General features: G+C 41.3%; 1 protein-coding gene across 10 annotated transcripts in view; it reads left to right on the top strand.

The window, feature by feature from the left end:
* The window catches only part of Znf318 (zinc finger protein 318), a 59,481-nt gene that overhangs the window by 17,873 nt on the left and 26,703 nt on the right, over nucleotides 1-14,905 (top strand). For 5 of the 10 annotated variants that reach the window (XM_040729249.1, XM_040729248.1, XM_040729246.1 and 2 more), the window contains exons 5-10: nucleotides 1,920-2,019; nucleotides 4,433-4,737; nucleotides 7,085-7,285; nucleotides 7,743-7,842; nucleotides 8,318-8,436; nucleotides 8,713-8,809. In XM_040729249.1, coding sequence (XP_040585183.1) covers nucleotides 1,920-2,019; nucleotides 4,433-4,737; nucleotides 7,085-7,285; nucleotides 7,743-7,842; nucleotides 8,318-8,436; nucleotides 8,713-8,809 — 922 coding nt within the window. Of the gene's footprint in view, nucleotides 1-1,919; nucleotides 2,020-4,432; nucleotides 4,738-7,084; nucleotides 7,491-7,586; nucleotides 7,843-8,317; nucleotides 8,437-8,712; nucleotides 12,871-14,905 lie in introns of those variants that run through there. The other 5 variants (XM_040729253.1, XM_040729251.1, XM_040729252.1 and 2 more) reach the window with 3 other exon arrangements.

Here is a 14,905-nt window from a genome sequence, read left to right as displayed (position 1 = left end):
ATTACAGGCAGTTGTCAGCTACTGTGGAGATGCAGGGACTATAAAGGACCCAGGTTTTCTAGAAGAGCAATCAATGTTCTTAACCACTGAGTTTTTTTTTCTCCAGCTCCAAGATCTACTTTTAATTAATTATATATATATATAAAACACACACACACACACATATATATATATATATATATATATACACATACACATATACATATTTATGTATATGGGCTCGTGCACATGTGAGTGCAGTGCCCAAGAACGTTAGAAGAGGATGTAGGATGACCTGGAACTAGAGTTGTGGGCAGTTGTGAGCCACCTGATGTGCTGATGTGGGTATTGGGAACTGAACTCAGGTCCTCTACAAGATCAATACATGCTCTTAGCTGCTGAGCATTCTAGCCCTGAGATACTATATGAGCTCACTTTTCCTAATTTAAGATAGAGAAAATGTTGTGATGCTTAAATAACATGAAATATATAATGCAGCTAATATAATGAGTCATAAGCACATCTCATTCCTTTTCTTCATGTTTACCCCTGGGTTCAGAGTCACTATGCAGTGGTGGGGTCAGTGGCTTTGAAAACTCTCTTGGTAGTAGATTTAGATGGTATGAAATCCTGGTTTTGAGTTTGGGTCTGAATAAGTGTCACTCTGACGACAAAGCCAGAGCTTCTGTATCCAGGCATTTAAACTCTGGGTGAAGGGTTGCTTTGAGACTGGGTCTTGCTCTGTGGCCCTGGCTTTCCTGGAGCTTACTATGTAGACCAGGCTGACCTTGAATTTACAGCAATCATTTTGCAAAAGCCTCTGAAGTGCTAGGATTTAGAGGCTATTGGGAGCCAAGGGACTCCTGAAAACACAAAAACAGTTACCAAAGGGAATAAATTCATTCTAGCCGGGCAGTGGTGGCTTCGAATGTCTTTAATCCCAGGGTTTAGGAGGCAGAGGCAGGCAGATCTCTGAGTTTCAGGACAGTCTGACTTACAGAGTGAGTTCCAGGACAGCCAGGGCTACACAGGGAAACTCTGCCTTGAAAAACAAAAACAAACAAACAAATGTGAGTGCCCATGGCCTAGGAACACAAATACTGTGTTTCATTGTGGATATAGTTATGTGAGGTTTATTGTTTTTTTGTTTTTCTTGTTAGGTTTTTTGTTTTGTTTTGTTTTTGAAACAGAGTTTCTCTCTCTAGTCCTGGCTGTCCTAAAACTCACTCTGTAGACCAGGCTGGCTTTGAGCTCTCAGAGATGGGCCTTCCTCAGCCTCCCTAGTGCTGGGATTAAAGGTGTGCACCACCACCGACAGGCTAAATTATGTGAGATTTTTATTAGTTACAGAACAAAATAAATTATAAAAATATTTACAGAATACATTGGTAGGAGGCACAAGTAAGACAGGTTATAACAAAGAAGGAAAACTCTGCTGTGCTTTCAGATTGTATTCAATGCTGTTCCTAGCTTTTAAATTGATATAAGCTTGTAGTCTACTAAGAATACATTGTATGGCCCAGTGATGATGGTGCATGACTTTAATCCCAGAACTTGAGAGGTAGAGGCAAGCGCATCTCTGAGAGTTCCAGGACAGCCTGCTCTACAGAGTGGGTTCCAAGACAGGCTCTGAAGCTACACAGAGAAACCCTGTCTCGAAAAATGGAAGGAAGGAAGGAAAATACATTGTATGATTTTGATAGTTACAGGATGTTAGTCAGATAGTCAACAGGTGTGGGTTATGGATGATTTTAAAGAGAGTAAAAATAGCTCAAAATAGTTTGGCTCTGGTCTTCAACATTTTAACTCTTCATAATCTTGAAGTTCAGCCATATCACCATACAGAATCATCAACCCTGGTTCAACTCCCCCACACAACACCCTCTTGATCTTTTCTGGAAACTTCAGATCATACTCTCTTACAATTTTGTACTCTGTAGGTTATTGAAGAGAGGGAAAAACTGAAGACTGACCAGGAAGCCCGACAGAAGAAAATGTTTTATCTCAGAACTGAACTGGAGCGGCTTCATAAACAACAAGGTATCAGTCAACTCCTTGTCTGACTGCCTTGTCGTATAGATAGTAACTGAATAGGAGACTCCAGGGTTGCTGGTACTCAGATGGGGTCATCAAGAACAGGGTGGGCATAAGCCTAGGGAAAAATTGTGGTAGCCATGCAAAGAATCTTCAGGTAGTCTTCATCACTCAAATTATTAACACTTCTGTTCTCCTTTACTCTGTCTTCCTATCTCCTCTCTCTTTCTCTCTTTGTATTTGAGTGTGTAATTTGTTGTTTTTTAAGACAGGGTTTCTCTGTGTAGCTCTGGCTGTCCTGGAACTCACATTGTAGACCAGGCTGGCCTTGAACTCAGAGATTCACCTGCTTCTGCCTTCTGAGTGCTGGGGTTAAAAATGTGGGTCACTATGCCTGGCACTGAGTTTATACTTTTTTCCTGAACTCTTATAGAGTAAATTGTAGATATGATACCCTTGAGAACTTAAGTATGTATTTCCTAACAGGAATTCAAGTACATAATACACTAATTAAAATTAGAGAATTAGGAGTAGGGTGATGGCTTAGGGGTAAAGGACTTGCTATACAAGCATGAGGATCTGAACTTAGATTCTCAGGACCCACAGAAAGTTAGATACAATAGCATACATCTACATCCCCAGCTTTTCTATGGCAAGATGAGAGGCAAAAACAAGAGAATCCCCAGAAGCCTGGTGTATGCAACAAACGATGAAATCCTATCTCAAGCAAGATGGAAGGGGAAGACAGAGACTTGCCCTTGACCTCCAGAAGGATGTGTATGCCTGTACTCATACATATGAACATGTACTCACAAAGAGAGACACACATGCACGTAAAAAGCTTTTCAAAATTAGGAAATTAATTGTAATATCTAGCATACCAATCTTATTTATAGTTTACCAGTTATTTTATAATCATCCTTTATAGAAAAGAAATACAAAGGTTATCACATTCAGTTGTTAGTCTTTCAGTCTTTTAATAATAGTTCCTGAGCTTTTCTATTCATAATTTGGTATTTTAGAAAGGGTCATGTATTTTATAGACTATTTCTTAATTTATCAGATGTTTCCTTATAATTAAGTTGGGGTTATACATTTTGGCAAGACTATGACAGAAGCAATGTCAGGTTTACATCAGGAGTGTCTTTCAGGGGAAATCTTTAAGACCATAGTAAAAATCATTCTTGAAGCTTCTTCCCTCCAGTTTTAATTAATGTTTCTACCCTGAGAAACTTGTTTTGATAGTTGCTAAATAGTGATTTTTCTAATTTTATATGTAGTATGCTTTCTGTTTTACCCTAATTTGTTTAGTCATTTTGTATGAATGCATATTCATTCAGTAATAGTAGGTTATCATCTGTCATTGTCATTATTTCCATGCTCAAATTTTTCCAAATTTAGATAGTGGGAACCACTTTGAGTTGCTTGTAGTGTCCTTTTGCTATCCTCTTATCACTTTAAGATCTTTCATTTTAGCCCAAAAATGTTCCGGTTTTTTTTGTTTGTTTGTTTGTTTTGTTTTGTTTTTTGGTTTTTCGACAGGGTTTCTCTGTGGCTTTGGAGGCTGTCCTGGAACTCGCTCTGTAGACCAGGCTAGTCTCGAACTCACAGAGATCCGCCTGCCTCTGCCTCCCAAGTGCTGGGATTAAAGGCCTGCGCCACCAACGCCCGGCTCCAAAAATGTTCTGTGATGTTCTATTTCTTGTTCTGTTTCCCTCTCCTCCTCTTTTTTTTTTTTTTTTTTTTTTTTTTGTATTTTTTGTAGCCCACACTAGCCTTGAATTCACTGTGTGGCTTAGGAGGATCTTGAACTCCTGATCCTCCTGTGGTGGGATTCCAGATATACACTGCCTTGCCTTCCATTTCTTCATCTGTGCTTTTAAGAATTCATTTGCAAGAGGGAAAAAATAACAATACTTCTAAACCACTGCACTGGATAATATATGAAAGAGAAGAGAACAGAGAATGATATTTGTTTCTGTCTGATTTTGTAATGTTTAAGATGAAAAACTTAAGTTATTTTGTCCTGTATGGATCGACCCATTAAGACCTACAGTTTGGAACAAGAGAAAACATTAGGCATAAACCAATGTAGAAGTTGGAAACTGTTCTTAAATCAGGTAAAACCACATAATCTTTTTAGGAGATAGATACATACAAACTTGCATGTATCACTTGGAGAGTTTATGGAGCTCCTGAAGCCCTATCCATAGGACTTTTAACTCAATATTCTTACAGAAAACAGAATATTATCCTTGCCTTTCAACTCAATATGAAAACAGAATCTTACTTGCTTTATTTTTGTGGAAAATGATTTTGTAATGATGTAGCTCTATAGGTTACTACTTGTAAATTAAAAAAAATGAATTCTCTTAGTTTATCTCCCTTGGATTTCTTTTGGTAAACATTGGCCATTCAGGGGAGATGTTGCGGAAGAAGCGGAGGGAGAAGGATGGTCACAAAGATCCACTTCTGATGGAGGTGAGTCGTCTTCAGGATAGCATTATGAAGGACATTGCAGAGCTACATAAAGAGACAGAAGAAGCAGAAAAGAAGCAATCTGAACTGGACAAAGTGGCACAGATCTTGGGAATTGACATCTTTGATAAATCCCTGAAATCTTCAAATGACAGTAGAGAGTCTACAGAGAAGCCTGGGAAAGGAGAAAAATCTAAGAGTCCAGAAAAAGAATTATCACCCTCAAACACTTCCTCTAACAACCAGGTACTGATATAACTTTTCGGTTAGTTTTTTCCCCTAGGGACTGCTGTAGGAGCTTTCAAATATGTTTCTGAAACGGGGTTTTATTGTGTAGTCTTGACTGGCCTGAAACTCACTATGTAGACCAAGCTGTCCCTGAACTCACAGGTAGCCCCTTGGCTGCAGAGTGCTGGGACTAAAGACATGCACCACTGCACTCAGTGCTACTGCAGTCTTGATCCTCTCGCCTCGTGATGCTCCCTTATCTGTCTCTTGTCTCACTGTAAGTCTCTCATCCCTCTTGTTCACTGTCATTCATCCAACCAAAGTCCTCATTTCCTAATATAATGACTAAGTCATATAAATAAAAGCATTTATTATTGCTACCCATAGTATTGGGTAGTTATATCTTAAAAGAATTCAGACTGGGTAGCTAGCTCAGCAGGCAGAAGCACTTAACTATACAAGCTGGATAACTTGAGTTTAATTCTCAGAACTTGTAAAAAGTGGGATTCAGTGTCATTTTTGTCTATAAATCTAGCAGTTCTAAAATGAGATGACCAGTAGAAACAGCAGAATGAGCCAGAAGCTCAGGGGCCACTGTCTTAGGGTTTCTGTTGCCGTGAAGGGACACCATGACCACAGCAACTCTTATAAAGGAAAACATTTAATTGAGGCTGGCTTACAGTTTCAGAGGTTTAGTCCATTGTAGTCATGGCAGAAAGCATAGTGGCACACAGGCAGTTGTGGTGCTGGAGAGGAGCTGAGAGCTCTACATTCAGATCAGAATGGCAAGCTGCTGGAAATGAATGTCACACTATACCTAGCTTGAGCTTTGCAAACCTCATACTCACCCCCTAGTGACACATTTCCCCCAACAAATGACACTTGCTCCAACAAGGCCTTATTTCCTAATAGTGCCACTCCCTATGGTCATTTGGGGGCCATTTTTATTCAAACCACCACAGCCACCTAGCTTAGAATATGCATCATAGCAACAGAAACAAAAGATACTTCCCTCGATAAGGGAGAAGGCAAGAACTGATTCCACAAGTTGTTCTCTGATCTCCAAACACATGCCGTAGCACACATGAACCTGCACGCACGCACACACACACACACACACACACACACACACACACACACACACACACACAGAAGTATTAATTGTTAACTCAAGTTGATGACTTAAGCAGTTTAGGAATATTTGATCTGATTCCTTTAGGTCATTCCATAGAAATTACTGTCTGCTTTGTGTGCAGCATTGGCTTTCTACACGTACCAAGACACATAAGAACAGTGATTTGACTTGTTACTTATTTACTTTACTATTTGCTAGCTACCTTTTACTATTTGTTTCTCTTTCTAGTTACTTTGATTTTAACTTAACATTTGTTCCCATAGGTAATACATTCAGTATCTATTAAAGGGTTTAGTGAAGTGACTGCTTTCCTGTTATTCTCTAGTTCCTTCATCAGAGGGAGTCAAATCTTCACAATCTTGACTAGTCTCTTAAATATATGTATACATATATATGTATATGCATACATATATACACACACATACATACATACACATTACATTTAATTTAGGGGTGTGTGTTTGCATGTGATAGCACATGTGAGAAGGTAAGAGGACAACTTACTTCTTCCACTTTGTTTTTGAGACTGGGTCTCTCTTGATGTCTTTGCTGTGCTTCAAATTACCGGCTAGCTGACCCATGAGCTTCCAGGCATTTCTCCTGTCTCTACCTCTTATCTCTCCTTAGGAGGGCAAGGATTTCAAATGAATGACACCAAATCTAGTATTTTACATGAATTCTGCAACTCAAACTTGGATCATCTGGCTTTTACCTGCTGAGCCATCACACTTGTCCCATATGATCTTGGTATTCTTTTGAGAAACTTTAGAATATATAAGTATATGGGTTTTTTTTTAAGATTCTATTTTTATGTGTGTGAGTAATTTGCCCAAATGTATGTATGTATACTGCATGCATGCAGTGCCTCAGAGGCCAGAAGAGGGTGTCAGATCCCCCTGGAACTGGAGTTACAGGCTGTTGTGAACCATCATATGTGTACTTGGAACTGATTCCTGGTCCTCTATAAGAGCAACCAGTGCTCTTAAAAGCCATCTCTCCAGGTCCAGTAGTTTTGTTCTTGATATGAAAGAACTGTAGGACCTAATTCATTTTATTAACTTTGAATACAGTTTCTATTAAGATTCTCCCCATCTTACATGACTTTTTATTTTTAGACACTAGACATATGGTCATACTCCTATGGTTATAACCTTCTGCTTCTTTGAGAGTAATATAAATATAAATCTAGTTTACCTTGAATTCTTTATAAGTGTAAGTTTTTCTCTCTAGGAATCAAAAGTAAACGAAAAGTCCTGCATTAAGAGCCCCAATTCTGCTGAAAGCCTCCAGCCAACCTCTAAGCAATCTGACCAGCCTGTTGCTGTGTATGAGTATTATGACGCTGGTAACCACTGGTGCAAAGACTGCAACACCATATGTGGGACCATGTTTGACTTCTTCACCCATATGCACAATAAGAAGCACACACAGGTAGGTGTCCTGACCACTGTTGTTTTCTACTATCACCCTCATCCCCTCCAACTTGTGTGCACCCATCTGCATTACAAAGCTGGAAAAGGAAACATTCTCAAATGGGCAGGAGCCCCAATCTGAAGAGTCAAGAGATAAGAACAAAGGAGATACCATCCCCAGGGCTCAGTTCAGGGGACCTACTATAACTAAACACCGTACAAGTGTAAGTGAGGCTTCACTGTCTTGATTCCTTGAGTACCTGAATTTTTATTTCTCTGTTTCTAGCACTTGAGCTAACATGTTTTTACCTTTTCCACAGGTGATTCCGTTTAAACAGTTGGCAGAGTTGGTGGGTAGGGGTGGGTAGCTAAGGACTGCTGGTTCCATGGTCTGATATTTAGGGGAAGAAAAAGAAAAAAGTGGGTCGTTGAGATTTTAGTGCTGTTGTGTGAGCGCCTCTGCCTCTTGCAAATAGACACTGGATCCCTACCACAGACCTTGGGCTTCAAAGACCCAGAGTGAGGCTAAGCAAGACACTGTAAAGCGAGCTGACAAGATAACTGTCCCTGCGAAAGGTGGGTTCCTCCTTCTGCCTTCTCAACCAAACCCGTAAAATAGCTGACGTGGTTTATTAAGGGGTTCGAGACATCTTTAAAAGTTTGGTTCTTGTCTTTACAAGTAGTCAGTGTGCTTACTGCATCTGTTTAGAGATGATCCCTGGGGATTTAGTGTCTACATAAGAGCCCCTCATATAAATGAATGAATTAACTATTTGGGAACATGGTTTTTAAATCTCTTCTAAGATGCTTAGTCCATGTTAGAGCTTAAGGATTGGATCTGGTATAGGGAGCTACTGATCTGACCAGGCTGGGCAATGTACCCAAGAGGTAGAAAGAATCAATAGAGAGTTCAGACCTTAAGCCAGACAGAGCATGCCCTTGGGATTCATCTAAATGCCACTTCTCACTGGAAACAGAGTGATGAGATTTGCCTTTGGTTGTTGTCATCCTTGATGGAACAGGCCTACTTCCTCTTTTCTACTTCTTTTAGGCTCTGAGTTTCTGATTCCTATCACTGGATTTTACTGCCAACTGTGTGAGGAATTTTTGGGGGATCCAATTTCTGGAGAACAACATGTGAAGGGTCACCAGCACAATGAGAAATACAAGGTTGGTCTTTGTAGTCCTTGTGGAGCTCACCACTTTTCTGTACTAATTCCTTTGACTTTGTCAAGTATCAGAGTTAGAAAGTCGCTGACATTTCACACCCTATCTAACCACTAGGAAGTCCTCAGTCCTGGTGAGAGATGCTAACTTAATTGAATTATCTATAGTTCTTTATCTTTCCAGTGATTTATACTTAAATGAGTTGTAGCAGTGGCAAGGGCCAAGACTTTCTTAAAGCAGCTTGGTAATTGATTGAGCATTTATCTTTTCTCTTTCCAGAAATATGTGGAAGAAAACCCATTGTATGAAGAACGAAGAAATCTGGACCGCCAGGCTGGCTTGGCTGTGGTCCTAGAGACAGAGAGACGACGGCAAAGTGAGCTAAAGCGCAAACTTAGTGAGAAACCTAAGGAGGAGAAGGTAGAAAAAAAGGCAAAAATTGTGAAAGATGCAAAGGAAGATGACAAAACCTCCATAGAATTAGAGGATCAGCTGTGTGAGGGTGGGAGTTCCCCTGAAAAGGGTGAAGTTAAAAGGAATGCTAGCCTCAAACTCTCAGCAAGAGAAGAGGTAAAAAAGGAATCGTTAGTAGCATCTTCTTTCGGAAAGTTCAGTTGGAAGAAGTCAGAGAAAGATGAAGAAAAAAGTTCAGTGGTGCCCCCAAGTACCCCTAAGGAAGACACTACGGAAAACAGTAAGGACAAAGATGATGGAAAAGTCGAAACCGGAAAGACAAAGCCCATCAAAATCAAGCTTTCTGGGAAAACTGTTGTGGCACATACCAGCCCCTGGACACCTGTTGTTACAACTTCAACACAGACTAAGATCCGACCCAACCTGCCTATCCCATCCATGGTACTCCGCAAGTCAGGTTCAGCCACAGTGAGCAAGCCCGCCCCTCTTAACACCTTTCTGTCCATCAAATCCTCTGGGACCTCTGCCAGACCTCTGCCAGTGGTTAAAGAGTCTTCCTCTGATCTACTCTTACCTCCAGACATCATCTCCAAAGCGTTCGGAGGGGAAGAGGTGATTCTAAAAGGATCTCCGGAGGAAAAAGTGGAACTGGCTGAAAACATTGAGCCATCCCAAGTACCTGAGCAAATGCTGGCTCTGCCTCCACCACCACCGCCGCCACCACCTCCACCTCCACCTCCACCACCCCTGGTTATGCCTCATCTGTCTTCCCCATCTCCTGCTCAAGCAAATGTCTTAGCTCCAGTGAAATCCAATCCAGTTGTATCTCAGACTCTCGGTCTTGACTTCCAAGGCCCTAAGATTTTGAACACAGAGTTGCCTGTAGCCTTCACGGCCTCAGAACAACCAGCTGCCATCCCTTCTGATGAGACAGCTCCTGGGGTGAGTGAGAGTGACAGGGACCAGACCCTAATCTCTATGTTAGTGCGGCCTCCACCACCCCTCTCAAGTGTATTCAGTGAGCAGGCCAAAAAATTAGAAAAGCGAAATTTGTGCTTAGCAACAGCCAATGCTAAGGACCTATATGACATATTCTACAGCAGTGGTGGGAAGGGGGCCCATGAGACTAAGCTGAGTGGTAGTCCATTGGCCAATGGGGAAAACAGCAGTGTCTCTAGAACTGAAAATTCAGATACCTCTTCCACTTCTACTTTGAATAGTAGTGTATCCTCAGAGGATCTGCCTCAAGATAGTGGTTTGGTCACTGCTCCTGTAAACAGCAAACTTGAAGATCCCATTCCAAAAGGTCTGGTGTCCACAGGGAAATGGTCAGTTGTAGATCATATAGATCCCAAAAGTAGAGACAGCTGCTATAGCTTCCTACAGCCCCTGACAAGGTTGTACCAAAAGAGGCCTTATGAAATGGTTATCCCAAAGACAGACACTTCGGCCGTGTTGACTGCTTCCTTCCAGAGTGATACTGATAAGGATAGACCTCCAGAAGGGAAAATCAAGTCTGACCTGAGAGAGCCAGGGCCACCTGGTACAGATTCAGCCTCTCATCTATCAGATATACATTGTCATACCAAGGGGTCTCAGAAGTTTGTAGAAATTAACTTCATAGATAACCAAAACAAGAACCAAGAGTTGGGCCACTCTGAGGATTATAGAGAAAGAGAAATGAAGAGAAATACTGAACTAAAAGAAAAGGTAGCAGTTGAAAAAGGAGCAGGTACCAGCATTGGATTCCACAGCATAGAAGATTCGAGTTTGAACCAAGGCAGCAGAAACACATGGGAAGGAGAAATAGGACAACCCACATTATCAACTGACAAAGAGGTGGAACAGTCTAGGAAACTGATGACAGGACATGAAAATCCAAGTAAAGTAGTAATTGAATCGAATCAGTCTCTCTCTTCCAAAAGGACAAAAATAGACTCATTTCCATCATTGCTCCAGAATCCAAAAGATGTGCCTGAATTACTTCTGCTGTCCCCACCTAGATCAGATATGTGTTTAAAGAAACCAGAGACTTGGGAAAGCCCAAAGAAACCAGAAGGGAGCCCAGAGAAACCAGGGGTAGAAACTGTGGAGCTACAAGATACCCACCCAGAACTAACAGTGACAAAAGAAAGCAAAGCCTTAGAAAGCTTTGGAGCTGTGCACTTAAAAGTAGAGGGGCTTGCCACCCTGAGGAATCTGGGGCATGTGCGTTCTGATTTCTGCAATGTTCAGATAGAAAGATCACGTAGATCACCAACTGCCCTGTCACAGAAAGTGTGTGAAGAAAATTCTGTACTATCTGTAGTGTGTAATCCTTCCAGTCCCAGTGACTTTGAACCAATACCATCTTTTTCTGCGTTTCCGTTAGAATCTCCCAAAACTTTGGTGCTTAATTTTGAAACAGAGGGTGAACATAGTTCATCTAATTCCAGAAATGGGAGAATCACTTCTAACTGTCTAGAAACAGGATGCCCTGTAGAAAACGTTGACCATGACTTGGGAGGAGAGAGAACACACCAGGCTCTTGACCTGTTGGCTGGAGGAATGTTGTCCGAGGAAGTAAAAGAAACTTCACAGTTACCGAAAGATTTGCTCAGAATGGGTTCCACAACAGTTGGTCCTTCAGGTCTTGGACCATCTCCTTGCCTTCCAGACCTTGTTGATTTTGTCACACGGACATCTGGAGTTCCAAAAGAGAAACTGTGTTCTCCACTCTGTGAGCCAGATGACTTTCTTAAGTGTAATTCCTTGGACATGGGATCACCACCGCTAGAAATTCTGAATGTATCTGTCTCAGAGGTAGTTTCTCAAGCAAGTGAAGACAATGACAGTGCTTTGAATTTGGTGAAAACTCCAACCTCAGGGTCCCCCTCAAGGGATCAGGTGGTTGGAGGCAATGTGGACCCTCAGGAAATGCCTGAACAAGAAGCTGCAGTTGATGTCATCCCAGACCACATAAGATCCAGTGTTCATGACTACAGCAGCCAGGACTACCTGAATGGATGAATCATATTGGGTTTTAGAAACTGGACCCCAGCTGACCCAGGACTAGTTGGCAATCTCATCTGGAGCCTTCACAGTAAATGTTCATGGGAGCTAAAAATATTTGCCTATCCCCCCTTCCCTCTAAAATATTAGACAAATCGTTCTTAACTTCTCTACATATCTGTTAAAATATTTTCTGTTAATTTTTTAAAAAATTTTTGGCCAAATTATTTTCTCTTTGTCATTAAAGTCAAATGTCTATCTGGCTCACCACAAAGTGTGCTTTGATTTTGGCTTTGAGGCTGACATTTCTGGAATGTGAGGTGGGAGGGAACAGCTGACTTCAGTTACTATGTTGTATTCCTACCTACTCTTCTGGGCAATTGATGGCTCTCTGGGAGAAACACCAGAAAGCTTGCTGAAATGGAAAACTTCTGAAGAAAGAATTGTTCCTCCCCTAGGTTTCCATTTATTCTGATGACTGCCTTAACATTGTTAGAAATGCAACGTGAGTAGCCTTTTTGCTTGCTGTTTAATTTCCCTTATTGGCATGTTAGCTCCATCCTTCCTTTCTTTGTTGCCTTGGCTTCAAATGGTCCTGGTCACTTTCAGACTTATTTGGAAATGGCCTCAGTAAAGGAAAGAAAAACTGGCACACTCAGGTTTGGAAGACGACAAACCGGTAAGACTTATTCCTGGCTCACTACCAGGAATGTTTGTGTTTCTGAGGTCACTTTTAGTTTTGAAATGACCTTTGTTCATTATATTGTGGTCCAGTAACATTTTATGTTAAATTATCAGCCACTTGTGTTGTGAACTCTAGAAGATCTGAAATTGGGATTGGATACATTCTCTGTTCCACAAGCATAGATGTAACCCTCTACCTCTCCCTTACCCAAGTTATTACCACATAGTGTGATGTTTTGGGTTGTACATTTTGTTTAATAAAAGATAAAAGAATTTATGAAGTTGGCTTGGGCAAGTTTAACTATTTTTAATGTGTTAATTTTTTGGAATAAATGTATTCATTTCACACTTCTTTCTGGATGTTTGTCTTGACACCATACACATTGGAGCTTCAAAAGAAACTAGAGTAGTGAACTGCCGCCCTGCTGCTGCTCACCCAGCCTGCAGCTGTCCTCTCCAGCAGAGTAGGAGATGGTACAGTGTGTGCCCTGCGCTGCCTGAGTGTGGAGAAGACAGTGCTAGTCTGGCATTGGAGTCTCCTGTTGTGGAGCTCTTCTGTGCCCTTGTGTTGGCTCTCCCTGGGTGCTTGTGGAAATGGAGCTCCAGCAGGAATTACATGCAGGTGCTTGGTCAGGATTCACTTGGAATCGGGGCTCAGGCCTCGGGTCTTTTACACTCTGTCCCAGTCTCCTTCTGCCATTCCTTTGTCAGCAGTTCATAACCAGGCTCAACAGAGACTTGAGCAGAATCAGCCTTACCAGTTTCTTTCTTTAAGATTCCTTCCCGATCTCCTTATATACAGGCTCCCTAGATTACATTTGGTGAGGATACTTAGTTATTTCCAACTTATAAGCTTGGCCTCTGTTGTGAAAAGGCATGGATGTGAGAGACCTAGATCCTTAAATATGATCTGCCTTTTTGCTTTGCTATGATTTTGGATACGTTGCTTTATATCACTAGAGTTGGCATGTTGTGTTTGTTCCTTTAAGGGTGAGGGTTATTTCCTCATCTCAGAATCAAATGTTGACCTAAATAACCTTTAATCTACCTTTTGAAAGTATGTGAGTGTGAGTGTGTGTGTGAGTGTGTGTGTGTGTGTATGTGTGCGCGATGTGTGAGAAGGGATGTCAGAAGACAACTTTGTGGAGTTGGTTCTGGGGATTGAACTTAGGTCATCAGGCCTATGTGGCAAGCACTTTTACACACCTGCCACACCGGCCCTCCAGTTCTTTCTGAATTGAAGTTTGACTTGAATGTGCTCTTGGCCTAGAAACTGTAGAGTGACTCCCAAAAGTGCTCTTTAGCAAAGCTGAAACTCCAGTGGGTTTCAGAAGAGGTCTTCTTGAGACTATATCCCCTCTCCTGTTGGAAGAGGTCATTTACAGAAGTTTAGGGAAAGACAAAGTAAAATGCCAGTTTTGCTGTCTTTTTAGGCCTCAGTCCTACTTTTCTTTTGGGAGGAGGAATTAATCATACCTAGATTTAACTTGACTCCCTTTCAGAGTGAGAATCTTTCTCTAGAGTTTAGTAGGGGGTAGAGAAGGCTAGAGTGGGAAGAGACAGTATGTAAGGGCAGACCTAGTTTAGGCTGCTGGACCTACCTTAACTTCATAGAGAACTTTGAGCCTTACCTTTAAAAAAATTCAGAATTCTTTTAGGGTGTATTCCAAAGTTGCCTATAAATCTAGGGTTTCTTGTAGAATATTTCCTTCTAAGAGTAGAAGGAATGCCATTCTTCTTATCTTCCCTAAGCCAGCAGAGGGAAACAGAGCTTTTAGGATAATATAGTTTGCAGGAAGTGCTGCTGCCTTCACCCTTTGATCAATGACATCTAGCTTTGGAGCCCATCCAGGGAAGCCATCCAGGGAAGCCATGTGAAAGTTAGTGCATAACATTAACCCAGTGGCTGGTACTTAGAGTTAGACATTTTAGTTTGTTATCATGGAACTGAAAGTTTGATCTTGGAGATTAGGGATGGGCTCAGACCTTTTACATGAGCTTGTGTTGTAATAGAATTATGTTTAAGTCAGGAACAATTATTTTTTTAATTTATTTTTACTTTATGTTCATTGGTGTTTTGCCTGCATGTATGTATGTCTGTGAGGGCATCAGAAGCCCTGAGACAGGAGTTACAGACAGACGTGAGCTGCCATGGGGGTGCTGGTGATTGAACTGGGGTCCTCTGGAAGAGTGTCTTAACTGCTGAGCTATGTCTCCAGCCTGGCAAGAACAATTCTTACTAGGTGACTTAAGCAGTGAGAAATTACAGGTTATATTTAGGCATACATACATATACAATATATGCATGTAATAACAAACAGTGAAAAAGAGGCTATGTTTTTGAGAGAGACCAAGGAGGGTATATGGGAGTAAAGTTGGCAGT

Source organism: Mesocricetus auratus, unplaced genomic scaffold (assembly GCF_017639785.1).
Source record: "Mesocricetus auratus isolate SY011 unplaced genomic scaffold, BCM_Maur_2.0 Super-Scaffold_100021, whole genome shotgun sequence".
Classification (NCBI taxonomy): domain Eukaryota; kingdom Metazoa; phylum Chordata; class Mammalia; order Rodentia; family Cricetidae; genus Mesocricetus; species Mesocricetus auratus.
The sequence above is the reverse complement of the archived record's forward strand: the minus strand, read 5'-3'. Positions and strand labels throughout refer to the sequence as shown.